Genomic DNA, 15,285 nt, shown 5'->3' on the forward strand with positions numbered 1-15,285 from the left:
AGTGTGAGTGTGGGACAAAGTGGAGGCAAGGTGTCAGGAGTCCTATGGCTCTTGGGAAAGATTCAAGTCCAGGACAGTCTAAGAGGTACTGGGGCGGGGACATTTCTTTGAGGGGCTGGAAGAGCAAGGAGCAGCTCAGCCTGAAAGCAAAGATGCCATACAGTAGTGGTGGGTGGCCCTTCTTTGAGGGGCCAGGAGCCCTAGTGGAGTCCCCAAAGCATGTAAGTCCCACCTTCCTAGCCCCAGTCCAGAACAAGGGCCACATGAGCAGGCCTGCTATGGAGGCACTGTGATATAATCACCCCTTAAACAAACACAACTACCTCTCCCGAACCCCACCCCCCTGCCAGCCAGGCATGAGCAAAGAACTCCCAGGGCACATAATTCTAGTCAGGAAGGCAGGATTCAGGCAAGTTACCTGGCTCTGAGCCGTAAGCCGCTGCTACTTGGGGCTTCCTAAATTCCAGCCCAGCGCTACCACCTCTGATAATCAAGGCTTGGATAAACGAAACTCAAACCTGTCCCACCAAAATGGCCTCCTGGATGGGTGTCTCCTCCGCCAGGCCCTAGAGCTGAGCTTCCCAAACGTCAGGTGCCTCAGGATCACCGGGAGGGCTTATTGAAACACGAGCCGTTGGGCCCACTCTGTCAGTTTCTGATTTAGAAGAGGGGGCCTGAGGATGTGTATTTGTAAAAAATTCCCAGGTGACACTGATGCTGGGGGCCCAGGGACCACGCTTTGAGAACCACAGTCCCACAAACTCTGTACTTTGTGAAATAAGCAGCAATTCACTCACACGCCTCTTCCCAGTGTTGGAATCGTGAATACGTAGGACAATTGCAGATAAAAATCAGTTTATTTCACACCCACTGTGTACCAGGCTTTCGGCAGGTAGGTTCTCACACTTTCAGGCCTCACAACAGCCCTGTGAGGTAGGGATTGCCCACGTTTTACAGATGAGGAAACTGAAGCACAGGTGTTAAGAAATCTGACCCAACTAGTAATGGCAGACTTCAATCTGTCATACAGTATTTAAGGGGCCTGAAACCGTAAACAGCAAAAGAATTTGGGACAGCCTTAAATAAAGAGGTGCTTCAGCATCTCCTATCTCTAGGTGCAAATGGTGTTGAATAAGACCCATAAGGCAGCAAGAGTCATTCATCCTGATGAATGGTTCCTCTAGGAAAGGCGTTCTGGAGGCCTGAAGGTCCCCTGCAGATCCACATTTAAATGAGCTGAGAGCCCCAGGCAGAGCTAGGGAGGAACCAGCCAGGAGTAGCTGCCAGGATCTTCGAGGAGAAGCCAGAAGGAGGTCATGATTCTTATGCAGAAAGTAGAGGATTTTAGCCTTCTTCAGGGGCAGTGACCCTGGGTGGAAAAAATTAAGTCAATTCACATGGGGGAAAGGCTGGTTACAATGCCCAGTGCTGGAGTGGAGAAAGACCATGACCAAAGTAGCAGAAGCCTGGGTACCTGCTAAGGCCCCATCAGTGGGAGAGTCAGCAGTGCAGGTACCTGGAGATGTATGGGCTCTGCCAGCTCCAGGCAGGAGCTGGTAAGCTGGTAAATACAAACCCTTGGTGAATCTTCTAGCAGTGGGAGGAGGTGAGCATCAGACCATTGGGCAAAGGAGAGGTCAGAATATGCATGGAAGGGTGGACAGGAAACAGGGCATGAGGAGCTCAGGCTTGAGAAAACAGGGCAAGAACTGGGATTAGGAAGACGTGAGCATCTGTCAAGCTGAAGGGCGAGACTTGGGCCTTATTCATTACCGTGACCCCATCCTGAGCACAGAGCTCTGGCCGGTGAGTGAGTCCCCCAGGGCCAAGAAGCAGGGCAAGCCTCAAATGCCCCCACTGCCAGGTCTGTTATAGTCTGAAAACCTGAACTTTTGTACAGATCCCTTCTTGAGCCTTGGGGGATTTTATTTTTCCTTACTGCTCCCAGAAGAAGCCATCTGCTTAAGAACCAAAGAAAGCCTATTTCAGAGGATGTAGGGCTCCTTTCTCTCATCAGAAGGTCTCTGTGGCAAGAGGCATGACTGCCAGGGATGTTCCCAACCATGCACACATGGCCTTGCCTTATTAGGGACAGGTCCTCCTTCATCTGGTGTGAGGTAGGTGCTGGGGCCCAAGTCCCAGCATGCCCCAGCCCTCTGAGGAGTCCTGGAAATGGAGAGGACAGGGTCTTCTGCTCTGAGTATGGGGGAGGGACCAGCTGGAGTGGCTCAGGTGATGTGGGGGATAACGCAAGCGTGGAGACAGAAGGCCAGGGGCCCTCGGAGCAGCGCTTCCAGGGCAACTGAGGGGGAGGAGGCCTGAAGGCCCCAGCTCAACATGGGGCAATGCACAGGGGAGTCCAGTTGACAGGGGCAGCCCAGGGCTTCCTCCTCGCTGGTCCTGCTGAGAAAGAAGAGGGAGGGGCACCTGCTACTCCTTCCAGCAGCGCTGCCTGTGCGCCCCTCATCCCATGCATTCCTGCCCATCCCCCTTACTTGCCTGAGGCAGAAAGCAGCACCACTTGGTGTTGCAGTCCCAGCCAGTTCTCTCTGTTTCCCCCGCAGCATGAGAGTGGGTCTGGTCCCCTCAGCAGAGCGAGCTGTAGAAGGCAGGGGTGGGGCCCGCAGGCTGCGTCAGGCTGGGATCGCCTCTCAGCGTCTCTTGGAACACGGCAGCTGCCTCTTTGAAACGCTTCGGTCCCAGAGGAACGAGAAAGAGGAAAGTTTAGGTGTCAGTGGGGTCAGGGAACTGAAAACTGCCCCCTTTCCCAAACTGGCTCCAGTTCCCAGTACCACTAACGTTGTGACATTGTGGTAGTAGCTTAACTAGAAAATGTCAGTGTAGACCTGATCCCCACCCGATCCCACTCAAATTCCTCTTCTGCTTCCAACCTCAGACCCATTACCTGCAGTCCCATCAAGCCTTTGCCCAGGTGGAAGAGGCCCCGGGGCCAGCCAGGCCGCAAAGTAAGGGCTACCTGGGCATCAGCCAGGGCCCACACCGGCTGACCTGGCCGTTCACGGCAGAATGAGCGATTTCCAGATAACCTGATAAAGACAAAGTGGCCACAAGTCCAGGTTCTCCCTCGGCGCCCGGCCTTGCCCTGACGTCCCAGCACAGGGGCCAACCCCCCACCTCCCGGTGGTCCCGGGGGTCGAGCTTCGAGGCCTGGGTGAAGAGGACCACGGTCTTGTGATGGAAACCATTTTGGGCAAAGCTGGTACCAAACTCTGGGGAGGAGAGAGGGTAGGAAGGTTCAGATGGGGCTACCGCAGGGAGGGATGGGTGAGGAAGGGGAGAGAAAGAATCTCACTCTTGGCCCTGCTGTACGGCAGCTGCCAGCAACCCTAGAGATGCCTGGGAATGGGAAGCAAAGTCAAGCAGGACTCAAGGCCTCAGCCTTCCCCAATCCATCTCCTTTGTTTAAACAGTTTGTATCAGGCAACTCATGTAATCCTCGTGACAGGTCTGCAAGATGGCATCAGCCCTACCTTCTTGCAGAGGAAGCTACCCCGGGTCAGGGTGACAGTGATGGAGCTTGATCCCAGGTCTCTTAAGCCTAGGGCCAGAGAACTCCTTCTGCTGGTCACTGCCCTCTACCCTTAGACTGCGTAACTTCCCAGAGCCCTCTGGCGCCCCTCCCACTGGTTCCAGCTGAGCTTCTTCTGCCCTCCTTCTCACCTCTGCACTATGACTCTGCCTGGGGCTCTCTTCTTTTGGAGTGCTTCCTTCCCCCTAACTCACCTTCTCTTGGGGACCCAAGCTCCTGCCTTGGGGCTCCTGACTCAGTCCCTTTTCTCTGCAGCCACTGGGGGGCCAATCCCCAACCTTGCACAAAGCCAGAGACACAAAAGTACTAGATAGATCCAGTGAGTCCTGTGAGCAGAAAGGCAAGTTAAGGAGGCGCAGGGCTGAGGCATGTCCTAGAGAAGTGGGGGGAGGGGGTGGGCAGGGACCACAGAGGGAAGGAAGGGGGCCCTGACCTCTCCCAGGCGACACTGTCCCTGAGCTGGGCTCCCAGAGCTGGACGGGGGGCTCCCATCCCCATCTGCAGTGCCTCGGCCTGGAGGGGAGGTGAACAGGTGCAGTGCTGGGATCGCCTGCCTCTCCAGCCCCCACCTCCTGGTACCTGGTGCTCTTAGTACCTGCCTGTGGACATTCGCGTTGGACTCCCCGCCATCCTGCTCCAACGCTCCCTTCGCTTCCGATCCTTTTGTCATGACGCTGTAATGACAGTGACACGGAAGAGGAAGATGTAGTTTGAGCACTATACTTAAACACCCCCCCACACACACACCATTTGTATCCTGAGACCAATTCTTCACGTGGACAATATATATTACATGCCATGGTACCGTACTAGGAGCTTTGCATACACTATCACATTTAACCCTTGCAGCTCTATGAGGTAGGTTTTGTTGTCATCCTCATTTTACAGGTGAAAAAGCAGATAAGACAGTCACCAGGCAGAGGGCTCATAGTAAGGAGGCAGATTCCAGCCCAGACAGCATAGTGTGACTCCAGAACCACTGCACCAAATGGCCTCCAGGAGACCCTCCAGTCCCTGAGCCCCGAGGGACCCCCTGGCCACCTAGAGTTCTCCCCTCTTCCCTCCCCCAAGTCCCTCTGGGCCCCCACTCCTTCTGCCCTCCAGCTGCCTTCTCTTTGAGTCGTTTCTTCTCTGCTTTCTGTTTCATGCGCTCCTGCTCAGACACCAGCTCCTCAGCCAGACGGCTGGCTTCCTGGAGGAGGAAGGGCACGTGGCAGGAAAAGAGAAAGAAAGTGAAAGGGAGGTGAGCAGTATGAACGAATCTTGAAAGATCCAGATTAGGAGAGAATACAGACATGGGAATCTGGGGACTGGGAGAACCAGAGTCTCACCTGTTCCGACAGCAGGAGCCTCTGCGGCATGGCCACCTGAAGCAGGTTGTCTGAGTCACTGAGGCAGGATGCTGCGGCAGAAGGGCTTTGAGGGCAGGGCTCAGACCCTCGCGGAGGGTATAGGAAGGACTCTTGGAGACCACGGTAGGCGCCCAGGCTCTCAGCCTCCTTGGCCTTGTCATCCTGTCCAGTAGTTTCCCCCTCATAACAGAAATGGTCCGGAGGGAGTCTGTCAGGAGGGAGAAAGAGAAGAGAAAGAAAGAACATGAGAGAGAGGAGCATCTGAAAGCCAGCTCCCACCCCCCAGGGTACCAGCCTTAATCCCTGGGCCCGGCCCCTGCACTCCCCACCGCGGTGCCACAGCCACAGCCGCCTGCCGCTCCCACCCACACGGATCCGACGCAGGCCCTGGGGATCATTCTCCACAAGCCGTCGGAAAAAATCCACTATGTCTTGGGAGGGGGCGGGGAGGGGAGATTAGGTTGGTGTTGTGGGGAACTCTGGGAGACAGCAAGGAGCTTGGCTGGGTTGACCGCTCCACCACGGCAACCACTAACCAGCCACCCAACCTGGAAAACCTTACTGGCCGACCTCTCCCTGCTCAGCACCTCAAAACACGCTGCTCCCGACTTTCACGTGTATCACCTGCCTTCACTAACTCTCCTGCCTTCCCAAGAGCTGAGGGTGGCATTCAGTCCAGGCTTCTCTGACACCCTGCCATTAGGTCAGCCACACGGATGCCCCTGACATGGAGCCCTCTTACCTGCTCTTCCAGCCGTGTCCCCTGCCATATCCTTGAATATGAACACCCCCATATAATCCACCCTGGAGCTACCTCAACGCCTAAATGAGTGCCACAGTTCCTGGCTGGCCTCTCCCCTGCACTTTATCTGTTTCTCCCCCAAACCAAGCTCTCAGCAATTACTCCCCTACTCAGAATTTTCCAGTAATCCCCTACTGCCAGGGCCACAGGCAGGACTGAGTCTAGCCTGGGATTCGGAGCCTTCCAAAAAGCTCCCTGGCTGACCTTTCCAGTCTTCCCTTGAAAGCCTCTCCTACTTAGCTGCCGTCCTCCCTCTGCCACCAGGCTCCTTCCAGCCTTGGGGTCTTCCCCCAGCTGTCCTCAAATCCCTCCTGGCTCTGAGCTTCTCTCTCACCACAAGAGTTCAAATTCCATCTCCCCACAAAGCCTTCCCAGACCCTTTCATTTCCAGTTATCTCTGCCCTCACTCAACCAAGGTGCATTAACATAGCCTATGTTATATAATTTAAAACCTTCTTATTCATTGCTTTTTATTGCTCTCTTAATTAGCCAGGGAGCATAGAACCGGAGGGAACACTGTGCTGGAGCACAGCTGCTTGCATCTTCGTTCTGGCTCTGCCACTACTGGGCTGTTTGATCCTGGACAAGTCATTTAACCTTTCTGGACCTCAGCTTCCTCATTCACAAAATGAGGCAAGATCTTCACGGCTTGGCCTGTACATTCTGTGGTTCTAATGAGGATTGTTTCCCTAGTTAGTGTAAAACCATCTTTAAAAACAAACAAAGAAAGGACTGCCTTGACCTTCTCTCTCTCCCCAAAACACAGTCTATACTACTCTCTTAATTCACTACCTGGCCACACATGATCTGGCCACCAAATCTCTTCATGAAATCATCTCCTACCCTCTCGCCCTCCTCCAACTGCAGTGGTCTCCTCTGAAGTTCCTACGATACGCCAAGGGTGCTCCCATTTCAGGGCTTTTGTGTTTGTTATTTCCTCTGCCTAGAATGCTCTTCCCCCAGTGAGTGGCTCACTCCTTCACCCCTTCAGATCCCTGCTTAAATCTTCTGCGGGAGGACTTCTCTGACCACTCCCTTCAAAAAGCAAAACCTCTCAGTTCCAGTCAGTGTTCCCTATCCTCCTCCTGGCTTTACTTTTCTCTGCACTTCTCATATTTGACATACTATATCGTTTATTTGTTGACTGGCTGCCCCCACTAGACACTGCTAATTCACTGACTATAGGGATTTGTGTCTGTTTGGTTTACTGCTTTCTTCCCAGTGCCTAAAACAGTGTTCAGTACATAGTTGGTGCTCAGTAAGTGTGTGCTGAATGAGCAAAGGCAGACAGGTGGGTGAGGAGGCTACTGTGATAGAGACGCAGCCGGGAGCTGTGCCGGAAGAACATTGTGTGATCCAGCGAGTCTGCACTTTGTCCTGTTAGTGGTGGAAGTGGATCTAATCTGGGAAGCGAAATGCTCAGATGAAATTGCACTGGGGAAAGAGATGAGTCTAGGGGTGAAATGTTTAGTTGGCAGGTCATTAGAACTGTTCAGGCCAGAAAGAATGAGTTCTTGAACTAAGGTAGTGGCAGCAGAAGTAGGAATGGAAATAATGGATTTGACAGAAGAGACACTTCAGAAGTAGATTTGGTGACTGGCTACACAGGTGAGGTAAAGAGAAGGGGAGGAACGTGTAGAATGATTCTCAGACTTCTGAATTACGCAACTGGATGGAAGTTTGTGTTATTAACCAAGATCAAGATGAGACGAAAAGCAAAGAATCTGCAAAGATGATGAATTAACTTCTGGACTTGTTGAGTTGGTGGTAGCGGTTGGAAGTATAGCTTTTCAGTGCTCCCAAATCTGATCCTCTCTCTCCCTCTATAACCCAACCACCTCCTTCAGGACATCCAAACCCCTGTGCCAGACCAGGACTTTCAAACCGCTTGCTGCCCTCTTGCTCGCCTCTTCTCTCAAACCCATAACGAAGGTCTCACTTCAGTGACGTTCTCTTAACGCTTCCTTGCTTTAGTGTCTTTGCTCACACTGTTCCCTCTGTTCGTAATTTCTTTCCCCAAGCAACTCCTACCCGCTCCCCAATCCTCAGCTAAGAGACCCTCGTCTGCCCGATCCTGCCCACGTCAAGCATTTATCGCCGTTGAGTCGTCCCCGCCCCCTCCACTTGCGTTGCGTTTCTTGGCAGTAGGGCCCACAGTTACGCCTCTCCAAAGCCCTGGCGGAGCCCCGCGCGGCGGCGGGCCGGGGCAGGGCTCAACACACAAGGTTGAAAAGAGGCGTGACCGTAAAGGGAACGGGCCGAAGAGCAGCTAAGAGTTATGTTTTGCTTTGCTTTTTTGGCCGCGCCGCGAGGCTTGCGGGATCTTGGTTCCCAAACCAGGTACTGATCCCTGGCCTTGGCAGTGAAAGCGCGGAGTCCTAACCCCTGGATCACCAAGAAATTCTCAAGGAGTCCTTTTTACCTCGTCGCCGTAGTCCTCAGGACCGAATTCCTTGCAGAGTTTGGGGAAAGCAGCGACGCCCAGCGGGCATCCGGGCCGCAGAGGACAGTCTATAGGAAAGGAAGGCGGCGGCGCGTCCGGGGGCCTCGGGGTAGGTGAGCTGGAGCCCTCTGCCCATCGCGCACAAAATCCTGCTGAAAACAGGTCTAATTGGGGCTGCCCCAGTCCTCCTGGGCCCCCTCCGGTCTTGTCTCACCTGCTCGCCTAGCTTGACCAGCCCCACAGTCTTCGGAATCGGCTCCATCCCCGTCAACAGTGACCCGAAAGTGAAAGTCTGGCATTCGACACCGGCCGAAGGGCCGAGCAGGACAGAGTAGGCAGCCATCTTTGTTGGGGGCAGAAGCCTCCGCTTACGGAGCGCGCGAGAGTGCACGACGGTCCCGGCGGCTCCCGGGCCAGAGATGACGGCTCCGGGGACGGGGCGGAGCCGCGGCTGTGGCAGGCGTTGGGCAGTACGGGGAGGTGGGAATCGTTAGCCTCGTTCCGGACAAGCTGCCCCATGGCCCAAGCGTCTCGCTCTGGTGGCCTTCTGCCTCCGCTGGCTACCGTGCCGCCGTTACGGGCGCAGCCCGGGGGCGCTGAGGAGGAGCAGTGGCAGAAAAAGCGGGCAGGCGCTCTCCGCCGGGACGTTCGGGGCTGGCTGCGGCTGCCGGTTGCCCGAAGCATCCCCTGCCTGGACCCACGGCCCGGCGGAGCCCCGAGAGGGCAGCCGTGGTGGGCGGTGGCGGCGGACGCAGGAGAGCACCGTGAGGCTGGCGCTGTGGACTGGGGGCGGGAGCCGGCAGCTGGCGGCCCGACCCCTCCAGCGCTGCAGCGCCTCCGGGCGGTGTTGCTGCGGCTGCACCACGAGCGGCAGGAGCTCCTCCACGCCCAGGACTGCGCCCGCCACCTACAGGCGACCGTGCGCCTCCTGAGGATCCTGAGCCCCGGCGCTCCATACCCTGGCCACTTGCCTCAGCTGTGCCGCGACCTGCTGGGGCACCCTTCCGGAGGCGCGGTCCTGCGAAGCGGCCTTCAGAAGACACCCGAGCCGCTACTCCTGGCACGATCCGTCGGGCTAGCCGCCCAGCGCCTGGATGCTACTATCGAGATGCAGCTTCGGGCTCTGGGCCAGGCGCCCGCCAGCCCGGGCCTATCGTCCCAAATCGCCGACCTGCTGCTGGTACTTCCCGCCTACCACCAGCTTCGGGGAAAAGCCTTGAGCTACGTTGCAGGGGCAGCGCGCCCTTATCCCCCGGCCCGTGTGCTCCGCCTCCTGACGGGGGAGCGGGGTTGCCAGGTGGCAGGTTGGCTGGATGAGGCGCTCAGGGGGTCTGACTTGAGGGACCAGCTCCGCAGGCGGTGCCAAGAGGAGTGGGAGCTGCTGCCAGGGCTACTGGGCCTGATGGGGGGCGTGACGGGTTCAGCCAGCAGTGGACTGGGGCTTGGAGGGGCTGGGGCCCTGTGGAGCCAGTACTGGGCCATGCTGTGGGCAGCCTGTGCTCAGAGTCTGGACCTAAGTCTAGGACCCTGGAGGGACCCCAGGGCAGCGGCACAACAGCTGAGTCAGGCACTGGGTCAGGGTGAGTGATGGGCCTGGGTGGGTGTTCGGGAAGGCCGGGATCTCTTCTGTATTCACCTCACTCACTTGCCACGTGACTACAAAAACAGGCTCTTTAGAATGAACATACCCCACCCCACCCCCGGGGATTCAGGCCATAGCTTCTGGGCTTTCAAGGCAAAGTCTTGCTTTCCATGCCAGCCTTGAGTCTTGGGGGAAGCCTCCCCTCTTCCCCCATCATTGAGTGGGGGCAGGGTTGGGCAAAAGAGGGACCCTGTTTTCAGGCTCCAGTCATTTCTCCCACTAGCATCACTGCCTCAGGAGTGTAAGAAGGAGCTGGCTTCTTTGTGTCACAACCTAATTCATCAGTCTCTTATCTGGAGCTGGGATCAAGGTGAGAAGGAAGGGGCAATGGCAGTGACACAAGCCCCAGACTGCTCCTTCCTTATCCCACCATACCCCCTCATCTTCAGGCTTCTGCCAGGCCTTGGCATCTGCTAGTGGAAGTCAGAGCAGCCTTCCCTCGTCCTCTCGTACCGCCGAACTTCTGCAACAGCTCTTCCCTCCTCTCCTGGATGCCCTTCGAGAACCCAGGTCACGACTGCCCCTCTGCCGGCCTCCAGGTGAGACGAGGTATGGGGGACGGGGGAATAGGAGAACAGCTGAGGGTATCTCCTGTACTCCTTACTCGGTTCTGAAGCCTGCCTCCTCCCAAAGGTGTTCCGTGGCCCTTCACATACGCTGACCCTCCTCTCCCCAGGTCCTGCCCCCCTTGCCCTGGGGCTCTGTACCCTGCAGACCACATTGCTCTGGTTTTGGGGCAGAACTCAGCAGCATCTGGCAGCGTGGGCCCCAGGTTCCTTCCTGCTCCTGGTCCAGAAGGATTTACCTGTGAGTAGCTGGGGAATGGGCAGGGGAGCATCCTGGGCTGGGCTCGGATCTCACTCCCTGTTTCTGCCAAAGCCTCTGTTATATGAGGCAGAAGCTTTGTCTAGCCTGGCCTCAGAGGAAAGCTTGGCCCTGGAGGTGGAGCAGCAGCTGGGCCTGGAGATCCAGAAGCTGACTGCACAGATCCAGGTAAGGAGAGCAGGCGACCTGACAGGGGCCAGCTTTGGGGTCGGTGGGGAGGTTGTGGTGGTGGTAGATTCAGTGCCTTGGAATCGCCGCTCAATTTGTCTTTTCTTGCTCTTCACTTCTTGTCCTCTCTTCATTGTGGAAAATTTCAGAACAATACAAAAGTAGAGAGAAGAGTATAATGGACCCCCATCTTCCTACCACTGAGGCTTTAATACTCATCAACTCATGGTCAATTTTACCTCACGTATATATCCCGCCCCCAACTCCCATGTCAGGCTCTCATGCTGTGATGTTAACAGCCACTGATGATTGATGATCATTGTCTGTATCCCTTATTTCATTAGAGGGTGCAAGGTGGTGACATCCCAATTCTATCATTCCTTCTTCATTATTAGTTGGATTACTCTTATCAAGTGAAACTTGCCCTCATAAATTACTTGGTTACTTTGAGGTATAATTTGTAGAGAAAAAGCAAGATAAATGATTGACTTTTCCTTTTATTTACTAGTTTTTGATACGTTTCTCCTGTTTTCTAAAAGTATAATTTGTATTTTTATTAAAACTGAAATAAAATATTATTTTAGAAGGCTTCTAATGAAAACATAGCACTTTAACTGCCCCTCCCCAACTTCGAGTTCTGATCCTTGTTCCACAGTGGTAACTTTCATGCACGCTTGGCTGTTTCTTCTAATATTTTCTTATTTTCTTCTACATTTATGAATTAAACTATTATACGTCTAACTTTCCCCCATTTTACACAGTACCGGTTCCTACCACGGACGATGTCTCTCTGCTTTGTGTTCTCTTCCTGCCCACATGTCTGCTCTTTGCTCTGGACAGGGGCGTGGCTGTGGAGGTCAGGCCCTGTCCCCCTGCTCCTGTTCTCTCTGCCTTCCACAGCGCCTTGGGGCTGTGGACCCCCCACCCGCCCAGGTTAGCCCTGATCCACCATCTGCATCTGCCTGTTGGGCATTTATACCTCAAATTAGTGGTGCCTCTTTCAACTCAACGTGTCCCAGGACAGGCTTTTCATGAGTGACGGTTGTGGGAGCTCTGGGCAGGGAAGGCCTTGGTGGACACATGGTAACAGAAGCTCCTTACAGGGTCTATGGCTCAAGCTGGTGGCTGGGCAGCCTCAGAGGAGCAGCAGGGGTTACTGGATGTGGGTAGTTCATAGCTCGTTGGGGGAGTACTGGCGAGAGGGTCTGACCAAAGCAGAAGCTGTGTGTGTGTGTGTGTGTGTGTGTGTGTGTGCGTGCGTGCATACACTTGCCCTCGCATGTGCATCTCCAGGGTGGGGGTGGAGGATTGTGCAGCAGTAGGTTGTCATCAAGTTGTGGAGGGCACTGAACACCCGCCCACAGATTCTGGACTTTATCTCATAAGTGATAGGGAGCCGTTGTAAGAGCAGGAGGGGAACAGTGAAGACGGTGATAGAGTCTGATCCAGCTACAGTGGTCAGGATAGAAGGGAGGTGGGGAGACATAATATGAGAAGGGTCCAGCTCCTGGTAGTTGCCGTGAGAACAGAGCAAAAGGGGCAGGGACAGTGTGCTCATCATGTGCACCAAACACTGTCCAAAGCAGTTTCATGCCTCGCTTCTCTGCCTGGTGACTGCGCTACTGGGCATCTGCTCTGGGCATTCTACCACATACAGCACTGGGATGAAAAAGAAGAATCAGATGTGAGTTTTCTCCTCAGCAGGACTGTAACGTCCCACAGAAAAAACTGTCCCATAGTGTGACCCTGTATTTTCCGAGTGTTGAGTGCAGAATTTCCTAACAAATGTCAGTTGACAAAAGGGTAATTTCTTTGTTATATATAAGGAAGAAGCGGGTTCTGGTGTTTGGGATAAGAGAAGAAGAGTTTAGATTTAGACTTGGTGGGAGAGAGCCCAGGTATCAGGAGCCACATGGGCTCTCTCCCACCAAGACCGGCCCCCGCCAGGTCCTTTCCTCTTCAGGTTCTCAGGCATACAGTCACCTTTTCCTTAGACCTGCCACTACACAGCCCTCTTCTTGGGTTCTTCTCTTAGATGGGCTGTAGAGACCCCTCCTTTTTGCTGTCTTCTCCCCCTCCAAAAACAAAACCTATCAAACCAAAGAAACCAAACCAGCACACGGGCCCTTTCTTGCTTTGTGGGTTACAATGCTCTGGAGAAATGGAAGTGGCTATAAAGAATATTCAGTGTGAGGACATTTCAAAGGTTCCTGAATCTTAGAAAGTTATATTCATTGCTCCTGGTCTACACACAGTTCTTGCCTTCCTTTTATAGATGACAGACAGAAGATCGTACAATTCCCTTTTCTTTCTTCAGCCTCTGCCTGTCTGCAGATCATGCAGACCTCTCTCTGGAATCTGCTTTTGAACACTGGTGGTGGTGAGGGTGTCTCCCTTTTTTTTTTTTTCCTATTAACGTTCCTATGGAACAAAATTAACATGGAGGATTTCCATCCTCTGAACCAAGCTGAGGAGAGGAGGGTAATCTTAGGGCAACTGTCCATAATCTTTTCTCGGTCCAGACCTCTTGGAAAATCCAATAAAAGCTATAGTATCTCTCCTCAGAAAATGCCCAAGCCCATACGATTATGCATACAATTCTGTTCTGGGGCTTTATGGATGCCAGGTTAAACACCTCAGATTTAGAAGAGCATATAACTTGACAAGTGCCTCAGAGATAAGCCCCTTTTACTTTCTCCTTATCCCCACAGCTCCTGCCTGAAGAGTCACTAAGTCTCTTTTTTCAAGAATGTCACAAACGAGCCACACAGGACTTCGAACTCCACATGCCACGGGGTCGGTACTGGCGGCATCGCCTCTGTCCTGGTAAGTCCTCATCACAGCGTTCCCTTTCAGGGCTTCTCAGGGGGTAACAGTGCCCTGGCCCCTCCAAACCCGGGCTCCACTCCTCTGTCTCCATCCTGTCCTCACCTTCTGTGTCCCCTCACCCTGAAATCCTACCCTCTTCCCCCAAATGCTCCATTAGGGGCTTGATGGATCTCCCTAGCCTCATATCCTGTCCTTTCTCTTCTCTCACTCCAGAACTTCCCAGCATTCCTAGTGACTATGCTGGGTTGGTGGTCCGCAGGGTACTGGAGCCTGTGTTGCAAGGACTGCAAGGACTGCCACACCAAGCCCAGGCCCCTGCCCTCAGCCAGGCGCTGACTGCCATCCTGGGTGCCTGGCTTGACCACATCCTCACCCACAGGATCCGGTTCAGGTGGGGAGAAAAGGAGGCCATGGCAGGGGGATGAATGGAACTGAAAAAAGGGAGGGGATGGGTGGGGCGGAGCCGTTCCGAGAGGCGGGAGGGTCGGGTGGCCACACTGTACCTTGGCCTTCAGCCTGCAGGGGGCGCTGCAGCTCAGACAGGACTTCGGAGTGGTCAGGGAGCTGCTGGAGGAGGAGCAGTGGGGCCTGTCCCCAGAACTTCGCCAGACTCTGTTCACGCTCAGCATCTTCCAGCGGCTGGACGGGGCCCTGCTGTGTCTGTTGCAGCAGCCCCTGCCCAAGACTCAAGTCCACAGGGGGCCTCCCTGTTGCTGTGAGTCACTCTCCCTCCCCAACTCGTGGCTCTCTTTGCCCCCAGCTCATAACTTTATGTGCCGCATCCCCCATCCTCATCACTGATCTGGCTTCTGCGTGTGCCCCCCTCCCCCCCCCACACACCGCCAGCCACCTGCCTTCCACTCCTGCCTTACCAGGTGCATGTAATGAGGTCCAGACCACGGAATCGCCCAGCAGCAGCCTCAACAGCCTGGAGAGCTTGGAGCCCCCTCTTCGACCTGGAGCACTCCCAGCCCAGACGGCTCAGCCGCTAAGCGCACTGTGGGGAGAAGGACCTAGCCCTGAGGCTTCCCTGGCAGGAAGTCAGCAGGCCTGGCTTGCCCTGAGGCAGCACCGGCCTCCCCGCAGGCACTTCCCGTTTCTTTCCTGCCTGAGGACCAGTTCTGGATCCTAAGGACCCTCATCAGAGCCCGTCAGAACCCCCTCTCTCTGTCTGAAAAAGCCCAGACATTTAGAAACGCATATTAAAAAAGCCTAATTGGGAGCTTGGAAGAAAGCATACCTGAGAACCACAAGCTACACAGAGCCTGGACTTAGAAACCTGGCGGTCCGCATCCTTGGGAGGCTTGGGCTTAGTTCCCCGTCAGTGAAGACATCTCAGAGCTAGACACTAGCAGTAAGGGGCTAGATGCTGGGAGTAAGGCTTTAGGGTTGGATCCCAGGGGAACGGGAAAGAGAAAAAGCAACAGAAAGCAGGGAGCCTAGATGCCGCTTCCTCTTAAGCCCCAGGAGCCACAGGCCAAACACTGGAAGTCCGGGACACTACTACAAAGTCAATTCCTCAGGAACCACGGAGGTGGAATAGGAATTTCTACACCTAAACCAGTCCCACGGCGTATGCTATATAATAGTACCCTGCACTCCCCTCCCCATCACTATTTTTAGTCATTTAAGACTCAAATGGGGCTGTAGGACCTTCACGTGTAAGCTTCGCTA

At 54.6% G+C, this 15,285-nt stretch overlaps 2 protein-coding genes across 2 annotated transcripts; one reads left to right on the plus strand and one right to left on the minus strand.

Annotated features, from left to right (window-relative positions):
* Positions 1 to 838: 838 nt before the first annotated feature.
* On the minus strand, positions 839 to 8,584 carry TTC31 (tetratricopeptide repeat domain 31). Its single transcript, XM_081254587.1, is given in 13 exon segments — positions 839 to 1,369; positions 2,500 to 2,646; positions 2,649 to 2,691; positions 2,906 to 3,047; positions 3,119 to 3,298; positions 3,509 to 3,735; positions 3,739 to 3,876; positions 3,984 to 4,422; positions 4,639 to 4,742; positions 4,882 to 5,110; positions 5,225 to 5,334; positions 8,127 to 8,299; positions 8,370 to 8,584. Coding segments are annotated over 13 exon segments (2,400 nt in total). The 5' UTR covers positions 8,491 to 8,584; the 3' UTR covers positions 839 to 1,022.
* On the plus strand, positions 8,564 to 14,763 carry CCDC142 (coiled-coil domain containing 142). Its single transcript, XM_081254202.1, has 8 exons — positions 8,564 to 9,727; positions 10,013 to 10,099; positions 10,179 to 10,328; positions 10,466 to 10,782; positions 13,494 to 13,608; positions 13,825 to 14,002; positions 14,127 to 14,326; positions 14,487 to 14,763. The coding sequence occupies exons 1-8, from the start codon at positions 8,665 to 8,667 to the stop codon at positions 14,741 to 14,743; spliced, it is 2,367 nt and encodes a 788-aa protein (XP_081110328.1). The 5' UTR covers positions 8,564 to 8,664; the 3' UTR covers positions 14,744 to 14,763.
* The last annotated feature ends 522 nt before the right edge of the window (positions 14,764 to 15,285 follow it).

The sequence above is a fragment of the Mesoplodon bidens genome (genome assembly GCF_964165515.1).
Source record: "Mesoplodon bidens genome assembly, chromosome: 14".
Lineage (NCBI taxonomy): Eukaryota > Metazoa > Chordata > Mammalia > Artiodactyla > Ziphiidae > Mesoplodon > Mesoplodon bidens.